Here is a 17,079-nt window from a genome sequence, read left to right as displayed (position 1 = left end):
AAGAGGTTTACATCTGGTTTGACTTCACTAATCTTGTCAAAAACTCCCACTGCAAATTACTGGCCTCAGGATTGGGCCGGCAAACATACATGCCATCCTGGTTATCTGCAGTTCTGGCCCCTCCAATTAGTAACAGCTGCTCACCGAGAGATTTGAATGCTACACCCCATCCACTCACCAAATCTGTCCTTACGGGAACTTCTCCCAGAGCTTTCCATGAATTTGTCAACTTAATGTAGACTTTCAGCTGGTTGGAATCAGCCTCCAAGATGTATAACTCATTCTGGACAACTGCAATCAGCGGCGGGGCACCAGGAAATCTGCGTGAATCTGCCCAAGGAAGCATCCTGGGTATCAGCGTCCAGGTGCCAAAAGCAGGGTCATATACCTCACCACAACTAAGAGGAACCTTAGCATCACTTTCACCCCCAAGGACATAAAATTTGCCATCCATGAAGCAACCAGCACAGAGTCTTCGGCACTCATGCATATCTGGAAGTTTTTCCCACTGTTCTGTCTCTAGAGAATACCTCTCTGCAGAACGCAGAACTTCTCCTTGAATCGTAATAGTCTCGGGACCGGCTTTGGTACTTCTTTTTTAGCTCTTGCCTTCTTTCTTGGCACTTCCTCATCCTTCTTAGGATCGACTTTCTTGTCAACAGGCCTTAGAGGTCCACCTTCCACGCTAGGATTCAGGACTTGCGTCCCCTTATCCCCTTGCTTAGGGTTTCCCTCAACCGGTTTTGCATTATCTTTGTCAACCTCTTTAGCCTTTTGGCCTCTTGTCACGGCTCTTAGGTTAGAGGTTTTAGCGTCATTGATGCGTACAGTCTCAATAAGGCTGACACCATTGCCTTGTGGCAACTCTTCTATAGTGGTTTTTCCCCTTTGCAGTATTTGTCTTGGTCCATCATTTTGCTACAAGTTGTTACCTTGCGCTCTATGATTAACTAGACCAGGCTGTTTACTCCCTTGTTGGAGGAAACTAATCTTACTCCAACAGGTAGCGGCTAAGTGGCCCGACTTCCCACAAATATCACATTTAACATTTGGGCATTTTCTAGGGAAATGTTTTCTGCCACACCACTTACAACTGAATCTTGAGGGTCCACCCTCTTCAGGGCGTCGACTCCCTCTCAGATTCTGCTGCTTCTTTAAGAAATTGACGTCAACAGCTATTTGCCAATATTGTTCAAAAATCATGTCGATATAATGCTTCATCATATCCTTAACTTCGCCGAGGACATTAGAGGCATTCGACTCATAGCCTTGATCGTTTATCCGTCGTTCCATTGGCCTAACAATCTTATTGGGCATCGGTTGTTGACTCACAAGAACAACATTAGGGTTCAAAACTTGGCCTCCAACATTCGGTGGAGCCAACTGACTTGCTATAGGCATAGTCACACTGGGAGGAGCTGGCAGCAAAGGTACATTTTGAACCATACTTCCTCTCCCATTAGGGTTATTCATAGGCATCCCTTGACTTCCATTCGCCAATGGTAAATTTCCTCCAGGTACTAAACCTGCATTAAGGTTTATTCGAGAGGAGTAGGCCATTTGTAATCGTGCTTCTACTCCTTCTGCCCGCGCGATGGCGGTGACTATATCAGCCAAAGCCACACTGCTCAATTGTACCTGAATATTGAAATCCAATCCATACAAGAAGTATTGCAATTGGGCAGTCGGAGGAATGGAAATGTAAGTTTGTAACTTATGAAACACTTCATTAAGCTTCTTGGCATAGGCTTTCACATTCTCATGGGGGTCTTGACGTGTTACATTCAGAACACGCAACCAATATTGGCCACCTCTTTTAGGGGCGTATTCTCCTCGAAAAGCTACATAAAATTGATAGATTGTAGTTATGGTTCCAGACTCTATGCTATGATACCATGCCGCAACCCTTCCTTTTAATGTCATGTTAAAGAACATCATAAGATGTCCCTCATCTTGGATGCGGTAATTAAACATTAGTCTCTGGAATTCACAAATGTGAAACTCCACATCTTCTTCAGCTAACCCATTAAAAATGGGCAAAGGAACTCCTAAAGCTGGCAAATCCGGTGTCTCTGCAGGAATTGCAATGGGTTGTGCCATAGCGACAATTGGATTGACAATAGGAGTTTGAATTGATGGGATTACACCCCCACTTGAAGTGGGTTGACTTGGTGGAAGAGAGGAAGAACTTACGCTTCCTCCTGTACCTAAAGGACTATGTGCAGCAGTTGGGTTACTAAGACCACTACCTCTTATACGTATCGGACTACTCCTTTGAGGAGAATATTGACTTACGATCTCCAACCGCCGTCTAGCCCTCTCAGCACGTTCTGCTTTTTGTATTTCAGCTTCATGATCCTTTTCAGAGGACATAAACCAACTTTATTGGTCCCTAAAAACCCTAGATTCGAGAACCACCACTTGTTGGTAGCTCCCGACAGACGCACCACTGATGGGACCTGAAATGGGCTAGCACTGGCTATGGCACTAGCCGGGCCTCATGCTCATGATAGACAAACACACCCTCATGGCCTCGCGGACCAGGAGCGTCAATCTAATGCTAAAGGACAAACTGTTCTAAAGCCTAATCTATGCGTTTATAGTTTTATAGTTTTGTAGTCCAACATTTCTCTTTCTCATAAACTCCTCAAAGGGGGAACCCATACACATTGGCAATGCCATGATCACACACATGGAGGAAACCTCTCGATAGAAACACCGCGGCCCCACTGCATCTCTTCTACATCACAGGGATTAGCCCCTTGATGTGCTGCTCAACATATAACACAAACGAACACAAACTCCTCTCTGTTATATTTCGAATCCAGGAGATATACCATGTGTCCTTACTTAACAGTCCCTTAGGAAACCGCCCCTCTATCCTACGTCAAGGGATAACCTTACGCTCTCAATCATAAGTCAAATTCCTAAGAAAACAATTGCTATGCAGTCCAGGAGCTTTTCTGTTGATACCATGAACTATGCATAATGCATAATGTGAATGGTTTAGTGCACAAACAGAAGAAAATTAGCATTGTGTATCGTGCGAAACCAATTCTTTTCATAATTTCCATGCTAGCGTTTATGTAGTGCAAAGAGGAAAGACACCGAGCCTTACGCTTATGCTGCCTTTCCCTTTATTTTAAAACAACATCCTATAGGCATGATGCAACACATAAACCACATTTTAGTTTATATTTTGACGCTCAACCTCCCTTCTCACCCTACCGTTAAATATTTTGCATTCATTGATAGGTGAAAAGGTCATTTTATGTGTATTTCTTCACAAAGAAAGCAATAAACACGAACGGAAACATAGAAGCGAGGGTAAACCGAGGCCAACCTCATGCTCTACCTTCATTATATGCTGCACAAACACACATGTAATTTTTTGGAATTTTTCTTTTACCGTTTCCTAATTTTCTCCCATTTAAAACCCATTTTTCACTATTTTTTGTATTTTTTCTCTATTTTCTTCAATAAAAAATGACTAGAAATTAAGATTGATTGTGGGTTGTGGCCCTTAGGTTTCTTGACAGCAAAATTTCAGGTTTTAGGTATTATGTCTCATATTTCCCATTTATTTTGCAAAAAAACTCCATTTTTACCCCTTAAACGCGTGTTTTTCGGGTTTTATGACATTAATTTCAGCCATATCACTTATGATTTTCTGATTTTCTGATCATAAATTGTTGAAACTCATAGAAAACAACATCATAAACAGTTTATGATTTTCAGATTTTCAGATTATAAACTGTTGAAACTCATAGAAAACAACATCATAATGAATATTCAGCCCACGGGAACAATGTTTCATCAATCAAATAGCATAAAAACTCATTTTTCCTTAATAAAAATTGAATTACCGCTTAGGCTCCGTGTCTCGGGATCTCAGTTTTGGTGCAGGACTGCGGGTCAACCCACATTCAATGTCCATCATCTTCACAATCAGCATTCTTCATGTCTACATCAATCCGAAAGAAATCCGGTCCCAATCGGACAAGCTTTCCTTCACCATTCTTCATTTTCCTCTTGCACACAAGAATAGCCCCTTAGGGGAGAGAGAGGGAGGAGAGAGAAATACTAGAATTAGATTTCTTCATTCAGGCCATCATTGCTCGGGCGAAGGGTGGCGATATGACCAGCAAGGAAGGAGTAGTCAAGCCCCATGATCAATTGGGTAGGTTGTTTGCAGGCAGGCATCTCCATCTCCATCATCCATGGCGCATTTTTTGGGCATTAAGATGGCCCCATATTCATGCCTCTTCTCTCTCCATGATTGCATGCAAAATGTCATGTGGCATAAAATGTCCAAACTCCCCAAAGGTCACTACCCCTTTTGGCCAAACTTTGGTCCACCTTTTCAAATCTTGCCCATCTTGTGGCCATTTCCTCGTCCGGCATCCAAATCAAGCTCTGAAAAATCCTGGGCGTACAGCTTGACATCCCCTATTGAATGGAAACTCCTAACAACCCGTACGGTAGTCTGAAAAATTATCAAAAATCAACAAGTGTCGCTTGGGCGCCTTTTAAGAGTCGTATTTCACTTGGTGCTTAAAATCGTCCTAGTTGGAGCCACCGCCTTCGATGTTAAATATTTTTTCCCTAAATTCCAGATTTTTTGGCAAATTTTAGGCACATACTGGGTTCAAAACTCTGCTCTCAGCCTGATTTCTGGAGTCGAACCGTCCGACTCCAAAAATTGGACCACTTTTCCGAACCGATCTCCAGAATCGGACCACTTTTCCGATCCGATCTTCAGAATTGAACCAGCCTGAAAATCGAACACACTGAAAATCGGACTTCAAAATCGGACACTCGAACCTTGGAAATCGGACACAAGGAATCGGACGGTTTAGAATCGGCCGGACGCCTGTCAAAATTGGTCGCCCAATTCCAGAAATCGGACATGGCCAAGATCGGACCATTGGACCGATCGAACCAACCCAAAATCGGACGCCTGATTCTGATAATCGGACTCCTGATAATCGGACAAAAAACTGTTAAAATCCGACAGGTATCTAGAACACAAATTTTGACGCATCTAAACCCCGAAATTGACCCCAAAGGCTACGTAGAGCTAAAGGCACATCACATATCCATCATTGGGCTGAAACTTAGAGCAAGTAGTTCAAAATTTGGCTATAAACGGTCCTCCAAATTGCACATGGCATTTACCATAATGGCCCTGCGGGCCGGGGGGACTGCCCCCCTTAGACCCCCCTCTGCACCTCCCCCAAGTAGATTGGAGAGAAAACGTACATCGTGATAGGTCCTTCGGATTAGGCCCTAGTGTAGTAATGGCTCTATACAAGCATAGATATTCACTTACAAAGCAGCAAATAGAAGCCCACACCCAAACAAAGACAAAAAGAGACCCTAGAACCTCAACAGGCCAATCTAGCCATCAAGGGCAAAAAGGCCACACCAGGAGAACACAAAGACATTGTGTTCAGACCGTGTCTAGTCAGAGCAAAATGCAACATCATCAAGCTACAACAACGATAATGACTAGATATGACAGTCCTGAAGATAGATGCTCATTGAATAGCACTGCATTGACAATCCAAGACATCAATGGAGAATCCACATCTGATCGTGTAGTTGGGGACTCAAGGGCATTTGTCAGAAGGCTTAAATTTACAAGCCAAGACCCAGGAGACGAAAACATAGTACCACCTGCTTATCTTAGGGTCAAACTCACCGCGGAAAGAAAGCATACTATCGATGCTCTGATTGATGAAGGAGCTGATTTTAATATTTTGACCTATGAATCATGGACCCTACTAGGCCAACCAGAGCTCACACCAACTAATGCAACTCTTAGCCCTTACGGGGGACACCCACAAGCACTCATAGGGAAGTGCAAAATCCTTGCGACAATTGAAACTGAAAGCTTGCCTATCCTATTTCATGTTCCTCCAAATAGTGCTAATTACGGGAAGGAAACCCTCCCAGGAAGACCCTTCAAAAGGGCAACCAAGTGTGAGGCCGACTATGTAGCACAGAGGATACACCTGATATTACCGGGTGTGAGGATAGTCACAACCTTTAGCAAGGGTGACCTCATCGAACCTCAAGGAAAAGGCAAGGAAGGTGCTGGCATAACAATCAAGCCTACTAACGAGGGCAAGAACTTGTTTGAAGAGTTCATACAAGCACAGGTCGAACAATGAGAACCAGTGAAGAGTGAGGCCATGTCTGAAACAAGAAGGTCAGGAGACAATGCTAAGGATGGGCTTTGGACTTACAAATATCGTAGAAGACCCCAAAAGAAGCCCAAGCCTTATAGACAAAGGCATCGATGGAGGGTCAGCACAACACCCTGATGGATATCCAAAGTGTTGCTACGTGCTCAAGGGTATTATGCAGATAACCAATGGATTTGGGTACCAAAACCCCTTGCTAAACCACCTCTATCAGCTGAAGACCAGATTGCATCAAAAGCAATGAAGCACAAGAGAAAATCTAAGAGAAACTCCAGGTCTCGAGGAAAGAAACCAAACATGAGTGTTTGAAAGAAAGAGCCTCAGCCTAGCATGCTTAATAAGTAGATGTCATATGCCAACCATTGAGCGTGCACAAAGACCACTAGTGCTCAAGGAGCTTTTGACTTTCCAAGAGGATAATGAGCACCAGAGGCACAACGCTGCATAGGAAGGCTGATTGCTCAACAAAGAAAATGGCACAATCGTTTAATAGCCTCGAGCAAATCATTCACCCCCAGTGCCAAGTACACCTAAGAGTCCTAGATCTCCTACAACCTCTTTTCCCAAACGGACATAGGAAGCACAACAGCAATCGTCAATCCCAATCTTTATATCCATCTAAGCTTCCAAATGTCCAAGAGGTGGGACATGACACCATCCATAGCTCTCGGCCCAAGAACATGCCTGTGCAACCTAATGTGACTAGATCAACTCATGCTCGATCTACACAAGTGAATGCTCAAAGGGCAACAAAAGACATGGTCACTTCCGATCACCCTAGGGACTTGACATCGCAATCCACCAGATTAGCCAGCCCACTGGACTAGCCACTACCACTTCCAATCAGGGATCATAGCAATCACAGCCCTTGGCCGTGACAACGACCCTTGCGAAACGTGTCCTTAGCAGTTCACCTATGGAGGAGGCTCCGCAACCAGCATCCTTGACAACTCCAGTACTTCCAAAGTGCTTAAAGCCTAAGCTAGAGGAGTTAAACAGAAGGGAATTGACTGAAGAGATAGACTCTCCAAAAAGAGAGGTAGTTGTACCCTCACAACCTAGCGAGGCTATTCAGAAGGCCACGGCTATGCCCCATGAGGACACATTAGAGAAAGAGAATGCTGAGGCCCAGCCAAGCACATCAACGACTGACCTAGTGCAAGGTCCCGAGTCTTCAAGGGATACACCTCGCTTGCCTAATAAAAAGAAGAGAAAAGAAAGAAAACAATAATGGGAGTTACAGGTGGTTGTGGACCCCAAGAAGATTGAAACCAAGAGTGCCAAAGAGCTAAGGAATAAAGTATCAAGACCATCCACCAATGAACCCATTGATGTCTCTCCTAATAGCGGTGAAACCTCAGACACATCCGTGTGCTCTGAAAAATCAAAGCAACCATTACTATCAACGGTTGCTTGCAACACTCAAACCACTGACCAACAGAACTCGCATTGACCAATCAAGAGTGGATACAACACTGCCATAACAGGGTGACAAATTTATACCTGTCACATCCAAGGAGAACCATGACGCAATAATAAAGCCTCAGGAGAAACATGGAAACCCCAAGAGCATAAGAAATCCTAGCATTGACTAATCTTGCTCATCTAGGCCTGAACCCCCAGCTATGCTAAAGCCTAGGCAAACTCCTAGAACCTTGCATGAGATAGCAATCGAGCAAGCCCTCGTTGAACATATAAGTGTTGCAGAATGCTTAACCGAGTTGGATGCTAAGCTCAAAGTGTTCGCACGTGTCTATGTCTTGGTAGACATGGGCACATTCCCTAAAGAGTAGCTTGAAGAATACTTTCCATTTTCCTTATCCTGGGAAGAGCAAGAACATCTTGCCGAGCACTATAACAGGCTCATGTATGAACACATGCGACTCATCTCTGACGAGGAAGCCAACGAACTACGCTTAACTATAACATTCAATGATGTGCTCTACCAACCAAACCTCTTAGAGATAGAGCAACTAAAGCGACAATCAGAGGGTCGAAGTCAATTTGAACAACGTTGGTGTGAAATGTAAAAGATGCAGGATCTAGAGCATGGCAAAGGCGAAAGCTATGGAGGATGGAAGATAAAGACACAACTCATGTTGACGTGACAATGTAGACAACTGTTACACAAGTGAATTAGGTTTCAAGATTGAGACTTGAACTCATAAAACACAATCTTGTGTATGGACAACAATGACATAGACACTTAATAGAAGAGACAAGTACTATTGCATTATCATCATATGAAAGTACATCATCATATAGAGTTCTTTGGTAGCACTTAACATCCACTGTGCATATGGGATTTTGTCTCTCGTCATATGGGATATCGTTCAATTACATCATTATATAGAGTTCTTTGGTAGCACTTAGCATCCACTGTGCATATGGGATTTTGTCTCTCATCATAGATTGGACTGCATCTTCCTAGCCTAGTTGTCCTATACAAAGGGACTAAAGTAGGTGTGATTGCAAATATCTCAACACCCCTCCTCAATCATAACCAAAAGTACAAAGTGTGTAGAGGCTTTAGTAAAAGAAACACCTGCAAAGTGTGGGCACACCATAAACATGGCAAAACACCATAGGCTGTCGCAGGAAAGGCTAAGTGTGGGTACCACAAACATGATGGACATCCAGAGGCTATAGCAGGGGCCTTACAAAGTGTACAGAGGCTGTAGTACAAGGATAAATGAGGAGTTTTACAAGTTTATGTTTGAGACATTAGGGCTAGGAAACACAAAACTAAAAAAGTCTATTCTTCTTGGACTGCAACTAGATAGGCCTTTTGGGACCTCTTTCTTGCTTGGTAGAACTTCTCGGTGTGTCCGGTCCTTTTGTAGAATGGTGGATTTTAGGGTTTCATGACAGGGGCCTGGTTTTTTGCTGATTGTAGGAGCTATGGTTGATCATTTTCAAAAAAAAATTAATGGAAATGTAGCTCTTTTCAAGGCCTATCAAAGCCCTATAATCCTCGTCCAGATCGCGGCCTGTAGTGATGGCGGCAGTAGCTCGATCGTCAATAGGTGCAGTTCAGCCAAGTCCTCTCAATTTCGTGAATGCTGGAGCAGAGGGTGATCAATGTCATGCTGTATTGTGCCAGATGAAGCATCCTGATGTAAGGAATGATTCCTCAAAAGGAAGTAAGAGGAGATATGCTTTGTGTTGGGACATCGAAGGACTCCAATCAAGGTATGTCCTGCAGGTCACAGATTTAGGCTACGGCAGTGATTGACAATTTGAGCAATTCTGAGCTATGGAGTGGCCAATGTCAAGCTCTTAAGTGATACAGAGAAGCCTTGGGATTCAAGGAACAAATGTCTAAAAGAGAGCAGGTTCAGATATGACCTATGGAGAGAGATCCAGGAGCTTCAAGTTGACAGGGTGGTGCTGGCTATGGCTACCACAAGGTCAAATGGAGAAGAAGGAGTTGAAGATGAGCTCCTAGACTTAGCCTCTGATTGAGCTGAAGCTGAGCTAGATGAGAGTACAATGGAGCTGGAGGAGCAGTGCCATGCCTGACTGTGCTCTGATACCATGTAAAAGATGCGGGATCTAGAGCATGGCAAAGGCAGAAGCTATGGAGGATGGAAGATAAAGACACAACTCATGTTGACATGACAATGTAGACAACTATTACACAAGTGAATTAGGTTTCAAGATTGAGACTTCAACTCATAAACACAATCTTGTGTAAGGACAACAATGACACAGACACTTGACAGAAGAGACAAACACTGTTGCATTATCATCATATGAAAGTGACAGTTCAAGTACATCATTATATAGAGTTCTTTGGTAGCACTTAACATCCACTGTCCATATGGGATTTTGTCTCTCTTCATAGAATGGACTGCATCTTCCTAGCCTAGCTGTCCTATACAAAGGGACTAAAGTAGGTGTGATTGCAAATATCTCAACATGAAAACCGCGTTGCAATGGTCGAGCTAGGAGTCCAGATCATGACAGTCTCAGAGGAGCGATTGGCCAAATGGCGGTCTCAAAGAGACCCAACATATCTGGCACCAACTTCCTTTCGAGTGACTGCCATTCGGGGTACGGACTTAGCTGAAACTAGCCAAGAGAACTCTCTGTTTGATAAGGTTCTCACTGAGGAGGAGTTACATGTTGCCAGTAGACTTGGACAAGGTGCCATGCTACTCGATGTTGCAAAATATCTATCGGTATTTAGTAAGCTGCCACGAGTACTGGATGCATGTGCCACACTCCAGTACAATCCGGAGTTCTACAATTGGCTTTTATCCTCGAGAAGTGACATGGATTCATAAATATGTACATAAATAAACAATGAATTTTGTGACCCTGTATAGACAATGTCAACACACACAAGCAATGATAGTCAAGCGCAAGGAGAAGAGTTGGGTTCAACAGGCTAAGCTCCTCAGGTCCTCCTCTCACCACACATTTTAGAAGTTGTGTGACCATTCCTGCCTCCAAGGGGACGGCATGCAACCCTCATTACCAACATAGGAAGCCTTTACCAACATCTCTTATGGTATAGACAGGATACCATCCCTTTCTATACACCTTTCCCCCTTTCTGGACTATCCTTTCGAGGATGAGCCCTACCCCACTCCATGACAACCAGTCCACGCAACTTAGCATGAGCCAATATCTGCTAATGGCTGGAGGCCAAATGAACATCATCATGGGGGCCATCCCTCTACAACAAACTCTACATGCCTCACCTCTCCCCTTCTTGTCATGTGCACTTGATAACCCACTGTATAATCCCTTCCATGCGAACAGCTTTATTCTGCCTCATGGCCTAATCCTCGGTTCGCATATTGTAGGTCCCCCTACGGTAGCCGACATGGAGCACCCAATGTAGCTGGCTTGCAAGGATTCTATTTGCTGTCGAAGGGAGCATGCAACACAAGCACCCCCACCAAAATGCTACGTGCCTACTCTAAAGAGGTACGCACCGAAAAGAGACCCTAAACGACACCGCCCAAGACGCCAAGAGGACGAGGGCTCAAGGGAGCACACATGGTGTGGCAGCACCAGCCGTGCAGACTCCCACTAGACGCTCAGGCATCACCAGGTGCTCGAAAGAGGAGAGGGCAGCTCGGGACAAGCAGAAATTTGATGCATTGTTTAAAAGCATCTTGGAAACAGTTGTGGCCAGGGACTATACCATCCGGGTCCCAGCCAACATTTTCCCCGCCCAGCCTCACAGGAGCCCCTCACCAGCCCAGCCTCAGTCGCCCGACCACCCAGACTCGCCCCAACTTGTACAAATAGAGTAGCCCCATGTTGTATAAAGGGCTTATCAAAGGCTACCTGGCCATAACTTTTTGTCTTTAAATGGTTAAGTGCTAGCATGTTCCTCGATTGTACAAACTTTTTATGTTTACGTTTAATATATTTCACGTCTTTAGCAAAAGAAAAAAAGCTAATCAAGCACAGGTGATAAGTATCTAAGCCAACACCATGGAATTCAGATAAGTGATGTCTCCTTGTGTTGCACTAGTTTATTCTAGTTGCGGCATATGCCATGCATGTACTCTCATGAAGTGACAAGTGGATGCAGGATGGCATAGGTCTTTTGTGCGAAAGTATTCAATGCCCAAGTCATCGCAAGACCACTGACCCCACAAAGAGCCGCGACAAAGCCACGCTGCTGAAAGGAAAAAATCACCTGTGTGAGTGCCCACGTCGCATGGGCCAAAGCATGATCTTAACCAGTTCCTCTTTCTGTGTTACACTCTATGCTGGGCACTCATGGCAGCTGTTACCCCAATTGTACCAACATTGCACGTTCCAAAGAGGGTTGCAATATCTCAAGTGTATCTCCCCATCTCAACGATTTCTTCTCTAACAACGAGGCTAGGGCACAATCATCACTGTAATATCCATATCTTGAGCCTTCGAAGCTTGACATTTCCCAACCCATTGAAAGGCTGATAGCCTCAACATATTGCAATAGTTGTACTCAGGCAAGTCCAAAAAGAAAAAAGAGAGAAAAAAGAAAGAAAGAAAGAAAGAAAGAAAAAAAAGAAAGCACAAGAAAAAGAAAATGGAAAAGGAAAAAAAAAAGAGAAAAGAAAAGAAGAAAAATATATGAAGCACCCACAATCAAGCACAACACCTAGGGGTCCTAAATTAGGTACGACCAATGACCTTGGTCAGTTGGCTCCGTCCCTAGTCCCCTAGCCCTTTAGCATCACCCACAATTGTTCAGGGCACATCAAGGGCAGGACATACATAGGGAGCTTGTCTCGCCTATGGTTAGACCTGTCACCTTGACCCATTTGCACAATTCCCTCTTTCACTCTGCCTTAATACCATTGCAATCAATTGTGGTAAGCACCGCATGAATGGCCTACACCATCCTCATCAAGCAAGTCCAATAGCTTCCAACTACCGAAAGTGCGGTGTTCTTGTGTTCAATTAGGCTATGTCGTGCAGACACAATGCAAAGGATGTCTCATACACCTTCACGTGTACTTCTTCTCAACATGGACAACTTTACTTCATCCACACATTGTTACGAGAAACCAGCCCACGGTCTTCTAACTACGTAATATCTAAGTATGCACGAGCACTCACATAATATCTACACCGAATTATATACACAGTTTGGGTCCTCAAGTGTAGGACAATACTCGTAGCTTGCTTAGAGTTCGACCTGTCTCCCAAACAAATTGAACTATATCTTGTGCACGATAGAGAAGACTAGCACTACCCCTAGTGAGAGACCACCTATGAGAAGTTTTCAATTGCAAGTATTGAAGACTCCAACGAAAGTGTCGTTCGCTCTTCATCGACACTCAACTCTGAATTCCTATCCTTTATCATCCTGCAAGCCCGCCAAGAATCATCATGTGCAGAATCCCCAACAAATCGCCACTTGTACTCCATCAGTGCAATCCCCACAAAGAACAACCCTACCACCAACTCCAATAGCCCTACCACCAGCCACCTAGGCCACCAACAACCTTCCTCCCCACCGCTACCAACACTCCTCCATGGCAACTATAGACGTACTTGCCACCCATGTCTTCGGTGCATGCTAAAGCTTGCTACCTACGATGGTGAGTGCCATGGGACTGGCACTCGTCTAGGAGGGGGGTAATGTTAACCGTCAAACAAATAAGGTGGAAAATTTGGAAAATCTAAAGCAGAGGACAACGGCCAATGTAAAAGTGAAACGGAAGATGAAGGTGTGCCAAGAAAAATATGGAAGCACAAGAAATGTAGAAAATTCCTAAATAAAGGAAAAATGTGCACAAGGAAAATCGCAAGTCAATACTTTTGTAAATGAGCGCAAGCGCATCATGATTTAATTTAAGGAGCGCTAGGCTCTCACCCATGCAATTTGTAAATGTAGACGGGTGGTGGAAAGGAAGCTAGGAAGATAGAAGGACAATGGGGAAAAGGGCCTAGGCCACAGTTGGGCCATGTATAAAAGGGGATAAGGGGATGACCGCCCAAAAGGGATTTAGGGTTTTGTATATAAAGTTGAAAAGTGAATGAGAAGCTCATTCTTGTGTGTGGCCAAAAGTGGCTCTCCTCTTCTTCTTCTTCTTCTTATTCTTGCTTGCTTGAGCTTGTGCTTGAGAGAGGGAGTGTGAGAGTGTGAGGGAGTGAGTGTGTGAGGGTAGGGATCCGGGAGGAGAAGCTCTCCATCTTCTCCTCTCTTCTTCTCTTCTCTTCTCTTCTCTTGTCATGCTCGCGGTGATGGAGCTTGGAGCATGGAGCTTGCTTGAAACTTGCACTTCAATCGTGGAGCTACCGGAGTGCGCAGGAGAGGAGATAACTCGATCGGCATGGAGGTAAGCTCACTACACATGTAGATATGGATGGCGCGTTGGCTATGTGAGAGGTAGCCATTAGTGCTCGGCTTGGAACGCTTGAAACAATAAGCGGTCTATGGGTCTTGGCGGTTGAGCGAAAGCTCCCACAAGGAGGAAGTTCTTCAAGAACTTGTGCGTTAGAGCCAATGTATTTTTTGAGTTGAGACACATGAAAAACATTGAAAATGCATGTGGTTGAAGGCAAATCAAGTTGGTAAGAAAGGTCTCAAACTTTCCTTGTGATTTGATTGGACCATAATAGCGATGAGCAAGCTTATTATGTGCACCCTTGAGAGAAGCATAACGAGACTTAGGTACTTTCAAAAATACCCATTCTCCTTCTTCAAAAACCACATGCCTTCTTTTATCATCCACATATAATTTCATTGTCTCTTGTGCCTTCGTGATATTTTCTTTGCATTGCTTCATTAAGGCCTCCATCTTTTCCAAATCTTCTCGAGCAAGAGGATTCACTTCGTCACGAAACAATGCTAAAGGTACTTGGACTTTATATCCATATAATGCCTCAAATGGTGACATACCAATACTTATGTGATGAGTATTATTGTAATAGAACTCTGCAAGATGAATCCCATGCATTCTATGTATCATGGCAAAAAGTGTTTAAGGTAGATGTCTAACCATTTTTTGACCCTTTCAGTTTGGCCATCTATTTGTGAATGGTAGGCAGTACTTGGAGTTAGTTTGGTACCCATGGAAGTAAAAAGGCTTTTCCAAAAATTCCCCATAAATTTGGAATCCTTGTCAGAAAAAATCTTCATAGGTAATCCATGAAGTTTGAAAATTTCTTCCACATTGAACTAATATGCCACCTATTTGGTTGAATATTGGACTTTGGTAGGAAAGAAGTGGGCTGATTTTGTAAGACGATCAACCATAACAAAAATGCTATTTCCACCCTGCTTAGTGGTAGGAAGTCCTACAATAAAATCGATGCTGATATCAATCCATTTACCATGTGGGATAGGCAAAGGCTGACATAGACCACTAAGGCAATGAATTTGAATCTTTATTCTGTTGGCATGGTAAGCACTGCATCACATACTCCTTGACATCTTTCCAAAGTCCCTTCCAATATAAACATTTATGAATCTTGTCAAAGGTTTTAAACAATCTAATATGTCCTACGCCAAAGGAGAATAATGCATCTCCTGTAAAATTCGAGACCTAAAGGATGGCTAAGGGGTCAAGTATACTCTCCCTTTAAACCAAAGAAGTCCATTTTACCATTTCAAATTGGGAAATTCAGATCCATCATCTTGATGTAATTTTTTCATAATATTGGCAGTGTGCTCATCTAAAAGATATTCTTCTTGAATGTCCTAGATCCAATCCTTATGTATGGTAGAGATGATAGAAACAGAACATGCCTACATCTTGGATAAGGCATATGCCACTACATTATCCTTACTTGCCATATAAGAAATCTCAAAATCATATCCTTGAAGTGTAGCTAACCATCGTCTTTGTTTGGGAGAGAGATTTGGCTAAGAGAGGAAATACTTCAGCACATGATGGTCGCTCTTCACTTTAAAATGGCTACCATAGATGTAGTGGTGCCACTTCTTGATTGCATGAAGAATAGCTAACATTTCTTGCTCATAGACGTGGAGTTGTCTTTCTTTATCATCCAACTTCCTACTTTCATAAGCAATAACACCATGGTTTTGGCATGAAATAGCCCCAATACCTTTGCCACTAGCATCAGTAAATATAGTGAACTCCTTGGAAAAGTCTCGGCACACTAAGATAGATGCTGAGATAAGAAGACTTTTCAGCTCATTGAAACTCATAATGGCTATAGCATCCCAAAAGAAGGCTTTCTTTTTCAATCTGTCTGTGACAGGAGCTGCTACATGGTCATAATTCTTGACGAGTCCAAGAAATCCTTGCATGAAGTAGAATTCTATGGTATGGGCCAATCCTTGATGTTGCAGGTGCATTTGAAAGTCCAAATGGCATAACTAGAAAGTGGTAGAGACCTTTTTTAATTCTAAAAGTTTTCTTATACTCATCCCCTGCTTTCATCTTGATTTGGTGATATCCTGACCTTAATTCAATCTTAGTGAAAGCTCTTGCATCCTTGAGTTCATCCAACAAATCATCAATGCGGGGGATTGGATACCTGTTCTTTATGGTGCTCTAGTTTAAGTCTCTATAGTCAACACACATCCTAAATGACCCATCTTTCTTCTTGACAAGTAGTATGGGAGAAGCAAAAGGTGATTGACTAGGTTGAATAAACCCCATTTCCAGCAAGTTTTTAACCTGTTTCTCTACTTCTTCTCTCTCATTCTTGATAACCTATAAGGAGGTTTCTTGATGGGTATAGTGTGAGGCATTAAATCAATAGGATGATCCACTTCTCACTGAGGAGGCAATGATGTAGGTGGTTGGAATATGTCCTTAAACTCTTCCAAAATTTTACATAGACATGGATCTTGCTCCTTAGGTGAAGTAGATTGTTGATTTTCATCTACCTTTGATAGAAGAAGTGTGAAAATGCAAGACATAGCATTAATTTCCTTCTTCGTCTTCTTCTTGTTGATTATTTCCACTTGTTTTCTCTCTATGCCATTAAGTTTTACTTGTTTTCCATTCCAATAAACTCCATGAACATCTGATTTAGATCCAAAGAAAATTTTCCAAGGTGTTTAAGCCAATCGCAGCCAACGATGATGTCAATAGAACCCATATCTAGGACAATCAAGTCCATCATAATAGTGCAAGACTGTGATAATTCAATAGGAGTATGCTGGCATATCTCTTTGGTCAATTCTTGAGCACCAATTAGCCACTTGTACCTTTAGTGGGGCATCTATTTCTTGAGGTAGTAACTTCAGCTGATACAATGATTTGGCATTGACAAAACTATGTGTAATGTCCGTAGTATCAATGAGAATATGAGCAACCTTTGAATTCATCGTACCCTTGAGCCAAAGTGTATTTTCACCTTTACAACCCATCCATGCATCCTAAGATACGGAACATAACATGGGCTGACCAGAAACCATAGAAGGATCATCAAT

The 17,079-nt window shown here is 43.2% G+C and overlaps 1 protein-coding gene across 1 annotated transcript; it reads right to left on the bottom strand.

Annotated features, from left to right (window-relative positions):
• Positions 1-7: 7 nt before the first annotated feature.
• Positions 8-15,945, bottom strand: LOC148018507 (F-box/kelch-repeat protein At3g27150-like). Its single transcript, XM_087661578.1, has 3 exons — positions 15,741-15,945; positions 4,644-4,774; positions 8-571 (listed from the first exon to the last, which is right to left on the bottom strand). Exons 1-3 carry the CDS (start codon positions 15,943-15,945, stop codon positions 8-10), a joined length of 900 nt encoding a protein of 299 aa, XP_087517704.1.
• Between the last annotated feature and the right edge of the window lie 1,134 nt (positions 15,946-17,079).

Source organism: Lygodium microphyllum, chromosome 21 (assembly GCF_053477565.2).
Source record: "Lygodium microphyllum isolate KBCC chromosome 21, Lygodium_microphyllum_v1.1.10, whole genome shotgun sequence".
NCBI classification, from domain to species: Eukaryota; Viridiplantae; Streptophyta; class Polypodiopsida; order Schizaeales; family Lygodiaceae; genus Lygodium; species Lygodium microphyllum.
Note: the sequence above shows the minus strand (reverse complement) of the source record. Positions and strands in the feature narration are given on the sequence as shown.